General features: G+C 35.7%; 1 protein-coding gene across 3 annotated transcripts; it reads left to right on the forward strand.

Moving 5' to 3' along the window:
* The first annotated feature begins 6,091 nt into the window (after nucleotides 1-6,091).
* On the forward strand, nucleotides 6,092-19,224 carry LOC112000054 (ATP-dependent helicase BRM). Of its 3 annotated transcripts, XM_065773288.1 has the most exons (15): nucleotides 6,092-7,025; nucleotides 8,573-9,901; nucleotides 10,071-11,402; nucleotides 11,627-11,736; nucleotides 11,977-12,064; nucleotides 12,144-12,230; nucleotides 12,350-12,442; nucleotides 12,525-12,608; nucleotides 12,746-12,949; nucleotides 13,944-14,186; nucleotides 14,268-15,845; nucleotides 15,933-16,475; nucleotides 17,072-17,108; nucleotides 17,190-17,323; nucleotides 18,265-19,224. In XM_065773288.1, exons 1-15 carry the CDS (start codon nucleotides 6,843-6,845, stop codon nucleotides 18,916-18,918), a joined length of 6,699 nt encoding a protein of 2,232 aa, XP_065629360.1. In that variant the 5' UTR covers nucleotides 6,092-6,842; the 3' UTR covers nucleotides 18,919-19,224. The 3 variants fall into 3 exon arrangements, with proteins under 3 accessions (XP_065629360.1, XP_023887930.1, XP_065629365.1); XM_024032162.2 differs by having other exon boundaries at nucleotides 6,094-7,025; nucleotides 17,072-17,323; XM_065773293.1 differs by lacking the exon at nucleotides 6,092-7,025 and adding an exon at nucleotides 7,900-7,994 and having other exon boundaries at nucleotides 17,072-17,323.
* The last annotated feature ends 838 nt before the right edge of the window (nucleotides 19,225-20,062 follow it).

Genomic DNA, 20,062 nt, shown 5'->3' on the forward strand with positions numbered 1-20,062 from the left:
TAACATGAAACAAAGCACCCTCCTTTGGGATCGCGAGGCATATATACTAAGACGAGGTGCTTGTTCACACTATTTTAAACGGGTAAGTTCAATCTTGTAGTACTATGAAATAAACACCCTCTTTTGGGATTACAAGGCATATACACCAAAATGATGTGTTTACCCACATTACTATGACCCAATAATGGAGGACACGAGATCCAACCATTGTATCTGTCTCCCACTAGATACTTACTCGATCGATTGAAACTCGTGAAATTGAATTTTTCCAAAATTTTCACCAAACAGTTTTCAACGGTTTTTCATGAACAAACTACCATCATATGAACATAATAGATTAAGTTTGAAATCAAAAACTGAATTCCACTAATGTTATAGCCTTGAAGTTCAATCTAACATAATTCATATCAAACTTCAATAACATCATAACATCAATATCAGTTTTTATCAAACCATAATTTCAATAACCATGCAGACAATTAATTATATAATCTTCTAAGATCATGAAATTACTATCTTTGATTCCAAAACTCACAAAACATGTGATACAATTTCGAAATTGAAGACCACTTTGATATCAATTGTAGGAAAAACACATGAAAAATACAGTTTTGTATCTCATACAAAACATACGCAGTGGAAAATTAACGGATCTATTTCATTTACAATTAATAACATGTATTATGTAAATTTCAGAATTTAAGAACAAGAGAGCATACCTTGGTATGGTAAAATTCAAAACTAAAGATTAGAAGTACTTGAAAACACTTTTAATCTTCACTCCTATTCCACTTATGCCCAATAAGTGTGGTCTCTCAATTAGTTTACACGTATGTATTCAAGGGAGAATAAGAGAGCGGCTTATACTCACATACATACCATTTTCATTCATTACAATGCATTACTAAATTCTATATGTTTCTCTCCTTATATATAACTGATTATCTAATTGAGCTAAACTTTTGGGCAATTCCAATTGGGTTTTAGTATGTGGCTTGAAGTGGGACTAAAATGGACAAATAAGACACTAGCTCCAATGGATTTTGGACCTTTCTGTCAACTCTTAACAAGCCCAAAAGTATTATTAATTATATTTAATACCACTATATAAATATAATTGCACTATAGGCCTTATTAATAAATTATATCCTAAGACTTTATAATATATTCAACCCTTCATTAAAATATTCGTAGTAATACAAAGTCATTAATATTGACTATCACTTTGAAGATTACTACATCTTAATCATAAAGTATCCGGTTTAATCTTTTAAATTATTTATCATATATTTATAAAATTTAATTTCATAAATATATACTTTAGTAACTCCTTATTAAAGTGGTTAGGCCGAACACTCTAAATAACTAAATCCATTAAACTTATCTCAAATGAGTATTTTATATCTCTGTTAAGAGATTATGAATTTCATCTTGAGAATATATATTCCTTCAACATTAAATGTGGCTGCCCAACATACTGAGATTTTGATCGTGACTTTAGATCTCACTCCTGATATATCAAAGTAACCTACACTTAATGATCAGGTTCATTATTCTCTCAAGATTGAAAGTTGGTGTAAATAGAAGTCGTGAGATTTATTATTCATTTAACAGTTGTTAGTAGAATAGTAAATATCATAGCGGTCTAGGTCAATATGTCTTAATACTTAAAACATATCAACTAGAAATCGCCACTTCCATGATCATAACAAATCATTTTAGTAGTTGTTGATGTTGTTGTTTTATTTATTTATTTATTTATTTTTTAACGATATGATAAAATTTCAACTTGTTATGAAGTCCACTTTATGATGATTGTTCTTTATCATTAAGAACAAAATATCAATTGGTTTTGAGTGTAAGCAAGGTTTGAAATTCAAATCTCTTATTCGAAAAGAATAGATTTAACTAATTTTTTTTTTAGTAAACAATAATACTTATTAGAAATTTAGAACACACATGAAAATAATAATAGTGTCTTAAATCGGGTTTATAATACATTACATAACCAGAATAAAATTATAAAGGTTATACCTTTTTGTAGTTGTAGACTAGGGTTATAAACATCAGACGCTAGACACACACAATTAATGCAGGATAAACATCCTTATTTTCTTTTTTTGAGTAAACAGTAATATTTATTAGAACATGCACGAAAATAATAATAGTATTTTAAACCAGGTTTATAATACATTACATAACAAGAATATAATTACAAAAAGGCATAACAATTTTAGTTGTAGACTAGGGTTATAAATAGCGGACACTAGACATACACAACTAATGTGAGATTTTACCAATTAAGCTGAAAATTATAGCACATTTTTTCTTCCAATAAAAAATATATGTGCGCATGTGGGAAAGGAATTTCTACAATTTATTTAGTTAAAAACATGAGACATTGTTATTGGAACAATTCATACTTTGAAGATATTGGGATTGAACCAAATCTAGAAAACAATTAAAAACTGAATTTAGTCAATGAAATTAAAACAATTCTATCTTATTAAGAGATTGCTAAAAGTATTTATGTATATAATGATTTTTTATTGTAATTTCAACTATTTAATAATAAGTAGTTTCTAAAATTTACAAAATAAACTTTTATTAAAAAAAATTTATAAATTCAACAGACACATATAAAGGTGCATAATTTTGAATCATTAATAATAAGTATTTTTTTATGTGATCAATAACTGAATGAAAATTATAAATTCAAAATTTATTTTTTTAGAAAACCTTTTGGATCATATGCACAATATTATATTACTATTTTTTTTTAATACATCTTAAGTAAGAATGAAGATTTAAATTTTGGATATCTTTATTGAAAATACATGAAATTTCAGTTGAATAAAAGTTTTTTAACCAATCGTACAATACCATTAAGCATACACATAAAAGTAAAACTATAGATGATTTTACTTAATCCAATGAAGTAAATTTTTAAAATTTTCTATAGTATTGTTTTATAGATTTGTTTGAAACTTGGATCCTAGAAGGAGGCGATTGTTTTGAATGGAAAAATTGAAAGTCCTCCAGCCGGAGAAATGAAGGCATAATTTTAAGACATTCTGTTAAGGCAAAAGTCTATATGAGAAATGTGAATTTAGGCTGGGTATGGAATTTGGTTAGCGGCAGACTGTGTGCTTGCGTCTTTTTAGCTGGTTCTGTGCACTGCTCACGAGACCTGTAAGTATAAAAAAACGCAGATCTAATTTTAAAATTGAGTTCAACGGTACTATTCACACATTTAAAAATAATTTTGCTATAATATTTTTAATTTTCAATTTTTACTTTTTATTTTTTAACCATAACTGCAATCTAAACAAACTCTTAATCGAGTCCCAAGGAAGTAATACAGCTGCTCATCAACGAGGTTCTTGGGCTAGATCTCTTTCTTTTGTTGGGATATCACTGATATTTCAACGCACAGGTACTTTTTGGTGGGCCCGTTGTATATATGCAGTGTTTTGACTTTTGAGTTTTTGACTTTTGATTTCTTTCAAAAGGTCTACAGAAGTGCACCCTTGCCTTGTACACACCTAACACTCTGAACAATTAGTACCAAGTGTTGATTGAATTAAATTTTTACAGGTACCAGTAGTAGTTCTTATATGTAAGTAATGGAATCTAATTACACATTAACAAATGTATAAATTATGTCAAAATAGTATATGACAAAATGCGTATCCATGAAAAAACTCGAGTTCTTTTGCCTTGTTTCTCCTTTGTATTCACTCGGTAATTTCCTCTCAATGAAATACCATCTTTCCATCCAAAAATTATACATATATTCCAAATAGACCCATCCGATATACTAAGTTGCATGAATAAAAATGTAATAAATCTTATATAGAGGGTATATTGATTGAGGGGACTCCTATTACAACTCTAGTGAGGAATCATTTGTTTAACTACAAACTGACTTGTTTTCAAAAAAAGAAAAAAAAAAAAAACTTTACAAATTGACTTAAAATGAGAGCACTTACACATGATTTTCCGAATTTTTTTTTAACCTATCAAAAAGTCATTCTATTTACATAACCGCTTTTGTAATATATCATACATCCAATTTTTTTATATTATAATACATCAAATTAAAATAATTTAAACAATTTTTTCTAGTATCGTTGTTTAAAATAATATGAAAACTGTGATTTAAAAAATGTTATAAAAACACGTGTTTACAGAATTCATAAAGTAAAAAATGTGTTTGGTATCATATTTCAAATAATGCTTCAGTATGTGAAAAAACATAATTGTGTGTTTGGTATTTGTGTTTTTTTTTTTTTTTTTGGTTAAAAAAAAAAGTTGACAAGTAGGCACCCTGATTGGAATTGAAGAATGAAACTTTATGTGTTGTTTAATCTAGTGGGTCCCATAGTTTTCAACATATTTACAAAAGTGTCATTGAGCAATGTTGTTTGAAAACTAAAAACTGATAAGATGAGTTTTCTAAATTTAGTGTTTAAACACCTTAAAATGAGCAACATAACCCAAACACTCCAAAAAAACACCTTACCAAACACATTGTTTTTTTTTTTTTTTTTTTAAGAACCACAGTTTTCAGTATTTAAACATTGAAAACTATTGCTTGAAATTACATTCCAAACAAGCCTCTAGCCATTGCAGATTTAAGGTATCTAAACCCATTACCTCCTAAACTCATTAGATTCATCCACTTGAAACCCATTGCCACCCAAACCCATTATTGCCTGATTCGCCCCCCACCAAAACCCAAATATAAACCCATTCCCACCCTAAAATGTGATCCCACTATAGCAAACAACGACAATGATCCAACGACTTCTAAGTTCTAACTAGTGACATTAATGGATTTAGACCAATACTATTGACCCATAAGCAAATGACAATATCTATTTAGCTTGATTTTGAGAGAGAACTAATTTGTGAATAAATGGTGGAGAGAGGAGAGAGATGTCGAAGAGCAAAGAGATTGAATAAAAACAGAAGATAAATGATGTAAAAAACTATAGTTCCTTTATATATTTAGAAGATAATTGTGCATTTTCCAAAATTTTGAACAATGATGCAAAACTAGGTGTAAAGGGTGTTTTTGTGTAAAGGAAAAAAAAAAACATTTTGAGGTTACCATCAATTTGGTCCTTACATTTTGGTAGTAGTCAATTTAGTCTATGTTATTTTCAACTTGTCGTCAATTTGGTCCCAACTGTCAAATCATAGCTTTTCTTGCACTTTATAAGCAACCAAAACATAAAATCAAATTTACTAGTCTCCAACTTTGGTAGACACAAATATCAACTCAGAAACTCAAAAAAAAAAAAAAAAAAAAAAAACTTTGGTAGACACAAATGTCAACTTAGAAACTCAAAAAAAAAAAAAAAAAAAGCATATTTGGACCTAGAATGACTACAATTTGAAAATAATAGAGATCAAAGTCACTACAAGTTGAAAATAATATGGACCGAATTGATTACTACTAAAATATAAAAATCAAATTTATAATAATCCAAATAATATAAGGACTAAAATGATATTTTCGGCTTATGTAAATGGGTGTACAACACCAAGTGTGAATAATGAATATTCTAATCCAACTTATAAAACTTTTTTCACCCCTAGTACAACTGTTTTTTAAGCCAAATACGTCAATAAAATAAAATGTCCATAAATGGGCATTTAATAGTATAAACAGTATTAATACCCCTCAATTATTATTCAAGTCTCTCAAACTCTTGAGATTCACGAGTTCCTAGTTTCGAAACATCTAATCAGCATCTTGAGAATATATTTAAGAAATTTATTTATATAAATCGTCTAATTTATGAGAAATATGGATTACACACACCCAAAAATTGTCAAGCATTCGAATAGACATAAAGAAACTCATTTAAAGGGAGAAAAATATTAAGTCTAGATTCTCTATGGTAAAACCACTCACAACCCATCACATTGCAAATTCAAGGTTGTGATAAGCACCATCTAGTGCCAAGGCGGTTCGGTGCCATACATGACAAGAGTCCTAAGTGGGCCAAGACGAGTGAACACACCAAACAATTTCCATAAAAAGATCAATTTTGCCAATAAGATTAAAGTGTACAGCACTTGATTTGACACTGGCATATGTATGAGGGGTCCGGGTGGGGATTAGACAAGTCCTCACGCAAGAATTTTTGTGCTATTGTTGTGGCAGTCCTGATAATACCACAATTTCAAGGGTCAAAAAACCAACACTACCCTTTACTGTAAATTCCAAACTGTACCCAAACGCGACCCTTCCCCATTCACAAACACACACAGGCCCATAAAGCCATAAAGTCCTCTGCCATTACCAAACCACAGCAAAAAAAAAATTAACCCCAAAAACCAAAAAAACCAAAAAACACAAACAAATTACCAATATTTTTTTTTTATTGTACCCAAAAAAAAAAAAAAAAAAAACCCACTAGGGTTTGACTGGAAAAAACTGCGGATCGCGTGCAAAAAAGCCAGAGAGAGTCAGAAATTTCACCGATTCCGTTAACTTCGCGCTTCTCTCCGTCACAGAGATCTATTCTATTCTCTGTTGTTTCCGAAAATCCCGCTTTTTTTTGAGAGAGAGAGAGAGAATTTTGTTGCAATTTTAGAGAGAGAAAATGAGCGAGTGAGTGAGAGACAGAGGTGGGGTTTTTTTTTTTTTTTTTTGAACGTTGGGATCGGAGGGCTTATATGGGTTTTTCTTAAAATTTGCGAAGTGGGTTTTGGAGGGTGTTTTCTGAAAGTGTTTTTTTTTTTTTTTTTAAAGAAAAAACAAAATTTATAGTTTTGGTGGGTTTGTGGGGTTAGTGGGTGTGGTGTGAATTTTGGGTTGATTTTGCATGCAATCTGGTGGAGGAGGAGGAGGGCCCGGCCGGGTCGGACCGGCGGGGCGGGCGGCATCCACATCATCGGCTGCGTCGCCGTCCTCGTCGTCTTCCGCCGTGTCGACCCCGCACTTGGGGTTTGATTCGATGCAGCAGCAGCAACAGCAGCAGCAGCAGCAGCAGCTGGGGTCTAGGCAGGTGAGAGCTTGTTGGTGTAATTGAATTGTGTTTTTTTGTGAGATTTTTGGTTGAATTGGGAAATGGGGGGGTTTGGAGTTGGGAAGTGTGGAGTGTTGACTGTGAGTGTGAGTGTGTGAGTGGATATTGGTGGAACATTTGTTGAATTGGGGATGTGGGTTTTGGAATTGGGAGTGTTTTGGCAAATGGGTGTGAGTGAATTTGTGTCATTAATGGTGGGGGTGTTGATGAATGTTACATTATGTATATGCGTTTTGGGATTTGGAATTTCTTTTGTTTTATTTTTGGTTGGAAACTAGTGGGAATGAATTTTTGTAATTAATATACTATGTTGTGTGGTGTAGTTACCATAGTACACAGGTTATTGGTTAGTTGCTTAGTTGACTTTCTGGTTAACCAAGTCTTAAGAGTTATTCTAGGAGACAAAGTTGGCATGTCTTAATTTGGAAGAAAATGGGAACTGATGGTTTCATTGAACTTTGAGATGCTTAGGCCTTTTGTTGGGCTTCAACTTCAGGCGGCTCAACTCTAGAGGGGGATGAGTTATACTTCGGTTCTGCTCTTGAATATAGTTAATGACCTTCGGCATTCATTGCCTAGCACCACATTTGTTGTTAGATTATAGGGGAACGTGTCTGTTTTCTTTATAATTTGTTTCTTATGATTTTCATGGTTTTGATATATAATTTGGAATATGTTGAATGGGATATGGAGGTCAAATTGGGTTTACCCTTGTTTGGGTTTGTGAAGTTGCTCACAGATGGTTTACATGAATATGGATTTTGGGTTTGTTTACTAAAGTGAGAGAAGTTGATGAACAGCAGAAAAAGGTGGTACCATGAGTTCAATGTCACAGCTTGCCATTATTGATCTTAGGAAATAAGATCAAAATGATGTAATGAGCTGTAATATTGCACTTTCCACACAATGTTTCAAGTTGTTCTGCTGGCTAATCCACATGATCGCAAGGTCCTAGTCTTCTGTGTATTTTTGTTCAATGTAAATTTTCTAGAAATTTTCCTTATGCACAATTTTCTTTCTTTACTTTTTGTTGACCTCCAATGTATGTCTCATCCTCTGTTTGTTGAGCATTGATGCCCTGGACTACTGCACTTCATAATCATAACTATTGCTTAAGTTCTTATGAATATATATTTATAAATATGTCAATTCATTGGTGGACATAATTTTCTATTTCTTTTTTCTTTTCATAGATTGTCACGGTTCTCTGTATTGCTCACTTACATATTGAATGTATGTTGCATAACTTCTATAATTTCATATATTTTAGGAACAGTATGTATTGATCTTGGAGCTTTTTCTGTTTCTTTGCGTTCTTGATTATGCGAAGTCACTGATGTTTGCATCTCTCATATCATTACCATGTATTGATTTGGAATAAAAAATTTGCAAATGAAAGTTGGGGATAAATTTATATTTTATATATATATATATATATAAAATTCAACCTCGATTCATTAATGTAATGGGGTTTTCTCATGGAATGATAACTGGATTTAACTATGTATCATTTATTGTTCATGCAGTCATTACAACAGTTGCATAGAAAAGCTGAAGGGAATGAAGCCTTTCTAGCATATCAAGCTAATCTCCAAGGGGTTCTAGGAGGGAACAACTTTGCTTCATCTCCTGGCTCTATGCAACTGCCTCCACAGTCTAGGAAATTCATTGAATTGGCTCAACAACACAGTTCCCCCCATGAGGGCCAGAATACAAGTCAAGCTATTGATCAACAAATGCTAAGTCCAGTTCAACAAGCTTATCTTCAATATGCCTTTCAAGCTCAACAAAAATCGGCTTTGGCAATGCAGTCACAGCATCATGCTAAAATGGGTATGTTAGGTCCACCACCAGGGAAGGATCAGGACATGCGAATGGCAAATCTGAAAATGCAGGATCTCATTTCCATGCAGGGGCCTAATCAGGCTCAGGCATCATCATCTAAAAACTCATCTGAACATTTTGGTCGTGGTGAAAAGCAGATGGATCAAGGGCAGCAACCTACGTCGGAACAGAGGAGTGAGCCAAAGCCTTCAACCCAGCTGACAGGCCATGGACAATTAGTACCTGGAAATATGGTGAGGCCTTTGCAAGCACCACAAGCTCAGCAGAGCATGCAAAACATGTCAAACAACCAGCTCATGTCTGCCCAGTTGCAGGCAATGCATTCGTGGGCACTTGATCGTAATATTGATCTCTCACTGCCGGCAAATGCCAACTTGATGTCGCAGCTCATACCATTGATGCAGTCTAGGATGGTTCCACAACAAAAGGCAAATGAAAGCAATATGGGTGCACAGTCATTACCTGCTCCAGTGTCAAAGCAGCAGGTCACTTCTCCATCAGTTGCGAGTGAGAGTTCTCCCCATGCTAATTCATCAAGTGATATGTCTGGGCAGTCTGGCTCAGCAAAAGCAAGGCAGACTGTTTCAGCCAGCCCTTTTCGCTCGACTTCAAATGCTGGCATGGTTAACCATGCTAGCAACAATGCATTGCAGCAGTTTGGTACTCATGGCAGAGAGAATCAGGTTCCTTCTAGACAGCATGCTGGGATTGGTAATGGAATGCCATCAATGCATCCCCCTCAGTCCTCTGCCAACACAAGCCAAGGTGTGGATCATTCTCTGAGTGTGAAAAATACTTTAAGTAGCCCAGAAGCTTCGCAGTTGCAGTACCTCAGGCAGTTAAATCGATCTTCTCCACAAGCAGCAGCTCCTACAAATGATGGGGGCTCTGGCAATAACATCCTTTCACCAGGTGGATCGTCTAGTCAGACACCTCAACAGCGCTTTGGGTTCACCAAACAGCAATTGCATGTTCTTAAAGCACAAATACTAGCATTTAGGCGGCTGAAGGTCTGAACATCTATTTCTGTGTGTGTGTGTGTGTGTGTGCGTGCGTGCATGCACGTGTGTGCTAGTTTGTGTGTGATCTCTTGCTGCCTTTCTTTTTCCTCTTGAATGGTCTTTGGTCTTGTAACAATTTCTGAGTGGATGTTGTTACTTATTTCCTGTTGCTTGACAGAAAGGAGATCCTGGTCTGCCTCAAGAACTACTTCGAGCTATTGCTCCACCACCTCTCGAGTTGCAGCTGCAGCAGCAAAATCCTGCTGCTGGAGGAAATAATCAAGATAAATCTGCTGGGAATATTGCAGCAGACTATCCAAGGCAAATAGAGTCCAATGAGAAGGATTCAACTGCTGTGGCATCAAATAATGGACAAACTTTCCCAAAAGAGGAAGCTTCTGTGGGAGATGAGAAAGCAACCATCAGCACAGCTCATTTGCAAGGTGTTCCGGCTGTAATGAAGGAACCTACACCAATGGCATCTGCTGGAAAAGATGAGCAGCAATCCTCTGTATTTTCTGTTAAATCAGATCAGGATGTTGAACGTGGTATTCATAGAAATCCTGTTAAAAGTGATTTCCCAGTGGATAAGGGAAAGGCTATTGCACCACAGGCAGCTGCATCTGATGCAGTGCAAGTTAAGAAACCTGTACAAGCAAGCACTGCCCCCCAGCCAAAAGATGCTGGCTCCGCTAGAAAGTATCATGGGCCCTTATTTGATTTCCCCTTTTTCACTAGGAAACATGACTCTTTTGGGTCGGCAATGATGCTTAATAACAATAATAATCTAACATTGGCATATGATGTCAAAGATCTTCTTTTTGAGGAAGGCATGGAAGTGCTTACCAAGAAAAGGTCTGAAAATTTAAGAAAGATTGGTGGTTTACTGGCAGTGAACTTAGAGAGGAAAAGGATTAGGCCAGATCTTGTCTTGAGGCTGCAAATTGAAGAGAAAAAGCTTCGACTTTTAGATATACAGGCACGATTAAGGGATGAAATTGATCAACAGCAACAAGAGATAATGGCAATGCCTGACAGGCCATATAGGAAATTTGTTCGGCTGTGTGAGCGTCAGCGACTGGAGCTCAGTAGACAAGTACAGGCCTCTCAGAAAGCTATGAGAGAGAAGCAACTTAAATCCATATTTCAGTGGCGTAAGAAGCTTCTTGAGGCTCACTGGGCCATCCGTGATGCACGAACTGCCCGCAATAGGGGGGTTGCCAAATATCATGAGAGGATGTTAAGAGAATTTTCAAAAAGAAAAGATGATGACAGGAATAAGAGGATGGAAGCATTGAAAAATAATGATGTTGAAAGGTACAGGGAGATGTTGCTAGAGCAACAGACAAGCATTCCAGGTGAAGCTGCAGAAAGATATGCTGTTCTCTCATCATTCTTGACTCAGACTGAAGAGTATCTACATAAACTGGGAAGTAAAATAACAGCTGCCAAAAACCAGCAAGAAGTGGAGGAAGCAGCAAATGCCGCTGCAGCTGCTGCACGATTGCAGGCATGCTTTGTATTTCTTTCTCCAGCTCCCCCTGCCCCCCTCATATTTTTATTTTCTCTCAAAGCATCCTTTTTATTTGTCTATTTTTTGTTTTCCCATTTCTCATCTTTAAAAATCATTCCACTTGTTTATGAACAAAAGATATTTCTTCCCAATTCATTAGCTGTGTGTGGTTGGTGATTCTGTGTTTCTGACTCATTTACCTATCTTTTTGCTGGCAAAAGGGTCTCTCAGAAGAAGAAGTTAGGGCAGCAGCGGCTTGTGCTGGGGAGGAAGTAATGATAAGAAATCAGTTCATGGAAATGAATGCACCTAAGGATACATCTGTTAGCAAGTAAATTTATTTGTTTAATTGTGTGCTTCATGTTATAAAGTTCCAAGGGGGTGGGTGGCTCCATTGGGTAGAATTTTTTTGCTATCTGTGGATTCAAAATGTGGCTTTGCAGTTATTGTTCCTCTTATTTATTAGTTTGATTAAGCTCAACTTATTAAGAGAATGATATGTAAATTGATGTTTTTCTTGATTCGGCTCCCTTGTGCTGTCCATGTAACTTTTCCTCATTATTGTCACCAGGTATTATACTCTTGCACACGCTGTGAATGAAAGGGTCATGAGGCAACCCTCAATGTTAAGGGCTGGAACGTTGAGGGACTATCAACTTGTAGGTTGCTAAAGGCTCTTTTGTACTCTGTCTTATATAGCAAGTCAGTTTTTAATCTGTTCTGTGTATGATTCTGCAGGTCGGGTTGCAATGGATGCTCTCTTTGTATAACAATAAATTAAATGGAATCTTGGCAGATGAGATGGGTCTTGGGAAGACTGTGCAGGTGATTTCTCTAGTTGTGCACAACTCAGAAAGTTAGCCTTAGTTATTTCGACTTTTGAGCCTGTAGATGTGCCTGAAAATCTGTAAAAGTAAGATTTGATTGTATTCTTCTCTATCTAGGTAATGGCATTGATTGCTTACTTGATGGAGTTCAAAGGGAACTATGGCCCACATCTTATAATAGTTCCAAATGCTGTTTTGGTAAATTGGAAGGTTAGTAAATTTTGTGTTCCATGTTAATGAGTCTCACCTTTTCCATTAGTATCTAACGTGGCTAACAGAGTTCACTTTACAGAGTGAGCTCCATACTTGGCTGCCATCTGCGTCATGCATTTTTTATGTTGGTGGGAAGGATCAGCGATCAAAATTATTTTCTCAAGTAAGAAGGATGCATTTGCTTATTTGCTTGATCTTTATGTTTTTTTTTTTATTTTTTATTTTTTTATAATAAATTTCTTAACTTCTTGTTTTTGTTATTAATTTGCTTATTTATTTAATTATTTAATTTTTCTGTAGGAGGTTTGTGCTATGAAATTTAATGTCCTTGTGACAACTTATGAGTTCATCATGTATGATCGTGCAAAACTTTCAAAAGTTGATTGGAAGTATATCATAATTGATGAAGCACAAAGGATGAAGGACAGGGAATCAGTTTTAGCACGTGATCTTGATAGATATCGCTGCCAGAGGCGCTTGCTTCTCACTGGGACGCCATTACAGGTCTGTTACAACAGTTTTTAATTCATGCTGATTAGACATTGTTTGACACAGAAGCATATATTTATTTTTGTGTATATCTTTTTTTTTTTTTTTAAAAAAAAAGGTCTAATATGTCTCTCTGACCTTATGACCTCACATAGCCCTAATTATATTAGTACTCGTTTTTCCTTATAACTTTATTTACAGCATTTTTAGGGCTGCGCTTTTCAATATAACTTTATTAGTATTCTTTTTTCTTTATAATATAGCTTTATCTAATGTACATGTGCACACATGCACAACTCTTACTCATTTGGTTGGCAAACCAATTTGGCTGGCTTAACTGAAGCTGAAGCTTTGACTAAAGGTGTCCTGAGTGTAGTTCAAAACTGGATCCTAGTTCTTGGGTAACCATGAATTGCTTTCTATATATGATCAAATCCAGTCTATGCCATTATTTTTAGCTGCTCCTTCTATAACCTATAAGCATGGAGGAAGAAATTTCAGTATACTTATTGAACAAGCAACACATAATACCTCTTCACTAAGTTTCTGAGCTGCATATCTGCATTTCCTTTCCTGCCTTTTCTGGGACTGTTGCGATTGAGCAAGTGGCCTCTTCTATCACTCTTTGGCTACTTTTTCTTACATTGTTGCTAAATCAGTCTTTCTATGTGCTTATATGAGGTTGAATCTATTTTTCAAAATTTTGATCGGTAGTAATCTGGATTTATGATTGGGAAAGTTTGTTATTGATCCTCTAACAAAAAGAACATATTCTGTTACCATTTATCTAAGTTGGAATTTAGTCAGGAGTGGAAAGATTGCTCACATATACTTGAATGAAGAATAAAAGTGAAGGTTCATTATTTATATGTTTAAGTCACTATAAATCGAAAGCTTTTATTGAAAGCTACAAAGAAATTATTGATCTACTTGATCATTTATATTCTTCCTTGTAATTTTATTCAAGTCATTGAGTTTAGTTGAACATGGAGTGATCTTTCTTTTGCAGAATGATTTGAAGGAACTCTGGTCACTTTTAAACCTACTTCTTCCAGAAGTATTTGATAATCGGAAAGCATTTCACGATTGGTTCTCAAAGCCCTTTCAAAAGGAAGGTCCTACGCAGAATGCTGAGGATGATTGGCTTGAGACTGAAAAAAAGGTCATCATCATACACCGACTTCATCAAATTCTGGAGCCATTTATGCTCAGGCGTCGTGTTGAAGATGTTGAAGGCTCACTTCCACCTAAGGTATCATTGTGGCAGTCCTAGTTGGTCATATGAGTCATATCCGTTCTTTTCACTGATCCTAACAACAATGTTGGATTGCAGGTTTCCATAGTTTTAAGATGTAGGATGTCAGCTATTCAGAGTGCCATTTATGATTGGATCAAATCCACTGGTACTCTTCGGGTTGATCCTGAAGATGAAAAGCGCAGGGCTCAAAAGAACCCAATTTACACGGCCAAAGTGTATAGAACTTTAAATAACAGATGTATGGAGCTTCGGAAAGCCTGCAATCATCCTCTGCTCAATTACCCATATTTCAATGACTTATCGAAGGATTTTCTCATAAGATCGTGTGGGAAATTGTGGATCATGGATAGAATTCTTATCAAACTTCAGAGAACTGGGCATCGAGTACTTCTCTTTAGTACAATGACGAAACTCCTTGATATATTGGAGGAATACTTGCAATGGCGACGACTTGTCTACAGGCGAATCGATGGAACAACTAGTTTAGAAGATCGTGAATCGGCTATCGTGGATTTTAATAGCCCTGATTCGGACTGCTTCATTTTCTTGCTTAGTATTCGTGCAGCTGGTCGGGGTCTTAATCTTCAGTCTGCTGACACGGTTATCATTTATGATCCTGATCCAAACCCTAAAAATGAGGAGCAGGCTGTGGCTAGAGCCCACCGAATTGGACAGACAAGAGAAGTCAAAGTCATTTATATGGAAGCAGTAGTTGATAAAATCTCTAGCCATCAGAAAGAAGATGAGCTAAGAAGTGGAGGTACAGTTGATATGGAGGATGACCTTGCTGGTAAGGATCGTTATATGGGATCTGTTGAGAGCCTGATAAGGAACAACATTCAACAATATAAAATTGATATGGCTGATGAGGTTATTAATGCTGGACGCTTTGACCAGAGAACAACACATGAGGAGAGACGCTTGACTTTGGAAACATTATTGCATGATGAGGAGAGATATCAAGAAACTTTACATGACGTTCCCTCACTGCAGCAGGTCAATCGCATGATTGCTAGGAGCGAAGAGGAAGTTGAGTTATTTGATCAAATGGATGAGGAACTGGATTGGATTGAGGAGATGACAAGGTATGACCAGGTACCTAAGTGGCTTCGAACAAGTACTAGAGAAGTAAATACCACTGTTGCCGCTCTTTCCAAAAGACCATCAAAGCACACTTTATTTGCTGGTAATATTGTTGTAGAATCTAGTGAAATGGGTTCTGATTCTTCTCCTAAAACTGAGAGGAAAAGGGGACGACCAAAAGGGAAAAAGCATCCTAACTACAAGGAATTAGATGATGAAAATGGGGAATACTCTGAAGCAAGTTCTGATGAGAGAAATGGATATTCTGTTCATGAAGAAGAGGGAGAAATTGGAGAGTTTGAAGAGGATGAATTTAGTGGTGCTGTTGGGGCACCACCAATCAACAAAGACCCATCAGAAGAGGAGGGTGCAGTTTGTGATGGTGGATATGAGTATCCCCGGGCTTCAGAAAGTACAAAAAATAATCTCACGGTAGAAGAAGCAGGTTCCTCTGGATCATCCTCAGAAACTCGAAGATTGGCACAAAGGATATCGCCTTCCATTTCTTCTCAGAAATTTGGGTCCCTGTCTGCTTTAGATGCTAGGCCAGGTTCTCAACCAAAAAGGCTGGTATGTGTCTTTCATTCTCTATGGATGATTTATTGTCAGTTAATTTTTTTATATCTGCTCATTTTTGTTCTGTTAACATTTTTCCAGCCAGATGAACTTGAGGAAGGAGAAATTGCAGTATCTGGAGATTCTCACATGGACCACCAACAATCTGGAAGTTGGAATCATGATCGTGATGAAGGTGAAGATGAACAGGTTTTGCAACCCAAAATAAAGCGAAAACGTAGTCTTCGGGTTCGTCCCCGTCATACCATGGAAAGGCCAGAGGAGAAGTCTGGTAGTGAGACACAAGCTTTCCAACGAGGAGATGCGTCTCTGTTGCCATTCCAAGTGGACAATAGGTATCAAGCTCAGTTAAAGGCTGACTCTGAAACAAAAACATATGGAGAGCCCAATGTCTTTAAACATGATCAAGCCGATTCATCCTCAAAAAGTAGGCGAAATTTGCCATCAAGGAGAATAGCTAATACGTCAAAAGTGCATGCTTCACCAAAATCTAGCAGATTGAATAGTGTGTCTACTCCGGCAGAAGATGGTGAACAGTCAAGAGAAAATTGGGATGGTAAAGTTATGAATTCAAGTGGGACATCAGGTTATGGCACTAAGATGCCTGACAATATCCAGAGAAGGGTATGCCTGTTGAACTGACTATATATCCATGATACTTGAAATCTTCATATTATAAATGTGGACACATTGAAAACTTAATTTAGTAATTGTTTTAGACCAACCATGAATGAATAAAATGATTAAAATCATAGACTACTTGTTAAGATTAAGCTTCATGCTTATGATATTTATGCTATCAGCATCTCTGGTGTCCTTGTGTATCTAGTATTATTTCTTACTAATTTAGGGAACATGCCTAGAGTTTTGTACATAAAGAGTAAAATTTCATTGACAATTTGACCTTCTGATTATTGGGTGACAAGCATTATACTTATTTGGAAATTTTATAAATCATAGGATGGTGATATTGAGGTCATTTAGAGAAAGTGGTCTGGTGGACACAGCCTTCTATCATGCTTTCTTATAAGGACTTTTCCCATCTAAGCATCAAAGTCTAATATTAATATGATGCGATTTGGTGTATAAGTTGGAAATCTTGCATAGAATAACTTCCCTCTTACAATACTTGTGTTGACATTTAATCTTTTTATTTTCTCTTTTCCTTGCCTGAGTCTGGTTACATAATAAGAACTAACCCAAACTTTTTCTATTTGCAGTGCAAGAGTGTAATCAGCAAGCTTCAAAGGAAAATAGGTAAGGAAGGTCCTCAAATTATACCTCTGCTAACAGATTTGTGGAAGAGGATTGAAAACTCTGGGTACGTGGGTGGATCAGGAAATAATCTTTTGGATTTACGAAAGATCGATCAGCGTATAGACAGATTAGAGTATAATGGAGTTATGGACCTTGTGTTTGATGTGCAGTTCATGTTGAAAAGTGCAATGCATTTTTATGGGTTCTCACATGAGGTATGATTGCTCATCTACAACATTGTACCCTAGCGTTGCATTTATTTCCTCCTTTTGATATGGTTTCTTGTGTATTCCTTTTCTTTTATCTTCTTTCCTTTAAAAATTATGATCCAAATTCTAGGTTTAAAATCTTGCTTTAATTAGGTTCTGAATTCTTGTTTTTATTTTGAGCTCTTTTGCTGCAATTAATCAGTAAATCATAGAACTTAATTATCTGAAATATGAGAATTTATTATATATAATTTTATATTAGCTCTACTTAATTTATTTAGGATTGCTTGAACAAGTTCTTTCTTGAAGTTACTGCCAAACACATCCCTCATCCCTATCATATTTTGATGCCTATGTTTTGGAAATTCTCGTGCTTCTGGAATTCCAAAAACTTCTGACGAAGTTTAGTTACAAAACAGACTATAGCCTTAGGTTACAACCTTACTGGATAAAATAAAAATTACTACATATTTTAAAAATCTAACTGTTGAATTACATGTTCTTTACTTTTTTAATACATATATCAAATTTTGTGTTAATTGTATATTATTTACTATATGATCTATAAGATTATATTTTATTCATAATTTTAAACTACAAAAACTTGCAATTTAAACAATTTATTGATGATATAGCTATTAATCTTTAATTTTCTAAAAATTTTGTAAGCATGAAGGTTATAAGAAGAAGATGTAATCTAATTGTGAATTTGTCAAAATTCACCTCCAATAAAAAGATATTGAGTAAGGATGTAACCTTAGGCTACAACTAATTTTGTAGTTAAACTTTGTCCAAAACTTATACTTGCATTGCCAAGAATAATGTTACAATAATTTAGGGCCAAGGGCACTTGTAATCTCCCAATTTCATTAATGAATTCATGATTTTTATACTGAAAAAATGAAAATAAAGAAATCATGATCTCACTGTCTTTTTATAATGCTCAGGTGAGATCCGAAGCAAGGAAAGTGCATGATCTTTTTTTTGATATCTTGAAGAATACGTTTCCGGACTCAGATTTTCGAGAAGCCAGAAATGCGCTCTCTTTTTCTGGCCAATTTACTACCACTGCTGCTCCATCCCCAAGACAGCCAGCTGTTGGCCCAAGCAAGAGACACAAATTGGTAAATGAGGTGGAACCTGATCCAGGCCCTCCACAGAAGCCACCACAGCGTGGACTCGTTTCCAGTGGTGACGAGACAAGAATTAGAAGCCATATGTCCCAGAAGGAGTCAAGGGTTGGGAGTGGAATTGGCAGTAGCCGAGAGCAATCTCAACAGGAAGATTCCCCACTTCTTACACATCCAGGAGAGCTGGTAATATGCAAGAAGAAGAGAAAAGATAGGGAGAAGTCGGCGGTGAAGCCTAGGACTGGACCAGCCGGCCCAGTTTCACCACCTAGCATGGGTCGTAGTATGAGAAGTCCTGGTTCAGGTTCAGTACCCAAGGACACAAGACAGACCCAACAAAGCACCCATCCGCAAGGATGGGCCAACCAGCCTGCTCAACCAGCAAATGGGGATGGTGGGTCTGTTGGTTGGGCAAATCCTGTAAAGAGATTGAGGACAGATTCTGGAAAAAGGAGGCCAAGCCATCTATGACTGAAAGGTATAATGATTGTAATGGATAAATTTCTTCCTATTAACTTCAGGATGCTGAGTTTATTATTAGAGGGGCCTTCGCTGCCTGTACTAGTGGAAATTAGCCATACTGTTAATAATAGCATAGGGTCTTTGTTCCTCTGTTGTATTTTACATCTCTTACCATGGTTAAGAATCAAATAGTTTTTTTTTTTTTTTGTTTTTGTATCTGCCCCTTGCAGGTATAATGTTGCCCTGGATAACTGAAGCCTTTGTATAGATTTGCTTTCATATTAATTTTCAGGATCATCATACATCTTTCAACTATGCTTTAACCTTACTAAGCAATCTCGATGTGACATCCTTTTTGAGTTGTTGAAACGTGTTTGCACTATTATGTAACGGGAGATTGGACAACCCACGCAAACCAAGCTTAATCCAAGGATGGACATTCTAATCTTCTTTTTGTTTTGTTTTAATGACAATTTCATTCAAACCAACCAAATAGAGTTGCTACTCAAGACAATAAGAGAGTATTCTATGAAACGTCTCACACACTCGAATGTTGTGAGGACATTCTATGCGACGGTCTCATAAAGACAGCATAGCTACAAACAACAAACAGATGGGATCACAACGTACACACAGACAGTTTCACAACGCTGTGGAATGCTTACTCGACTAACCAAGATTTTTACAGTATCCTTTATCTGACATCATAAATATTGGCTTTTCAGATTTCTTCTTCACAATTGAACTTTCAACAATATTCCCTGCTCTAAAATATTATAGATACAACCAAAGCGAACCTAACAATAATTGAGTTACAAGCCTCTTCGGGTCCTTGACACAATGCTTTTAATATTCTTGCCTTTCAACTTTTCAGCAGCCCCTTGTAGTTCATCATCCAATCAACCAACCTCCCCTAATAAACTGGCATCTTTTTAAGATAGCTGACTAGATTCTTTTCGTAAAGAGGCAATCAAAGAACAAGTGATCATTGACTCGACTTTGCTTCTATATTTGGACATCTTCTTCTTGTTAGTAGCTTTCTGTCTTTAATAACCAGCCAGCCTAATAAAAGCATGCATGTGAAAACCAAATCAATTTCCACCACTTCACCTACTGCCTTTTAAGTCTTAAGTTCTTCTCAAAGCAGAAATAC

This window comes from Quercus suber, unplaced genomic scaffold (genome assembly GCF_002906115.3).
Source record: "Quercus suber isolate HL8 unplaced genomic scaffold, Cork oak 2.0 scaffold_6, whole genome shotgun sequence".
Lineage (NCBI taxonomy): Eukaryota > Viridiplantae > Streptophyta > Magnoliopsida > Fagales > Fagaceae > Quercus > Quercus suber.

What these genes read in the sequence shown, in the direction of transcription:
- LOC112000054 (XM_024032162.2), top strand. Translation starts at nt 6,843, where the DNA reads ATGCAATCTGGTGGAGGAGGAGGAGGGCCCGGCCGGGTCGGACCGGCG. An exon ending in CTGACAATATCCAGAGAAGG is followed by an intron (nt 16,476 to 17,071) that starts GTATGCCTGTTG and finishes TTCTATTTGCAG; the next exon opens with TGCAAGAGTGTAATCAGCAA. An exon ending in TTTATGGGTTCTCACATGAG is followed by an intron (nt 17,324 to 18,264) that starts GTATGATTGCTC and finishes TATAATGCTCAG; the next exon opens with GTGAGATCCGAAGCAAGGAA.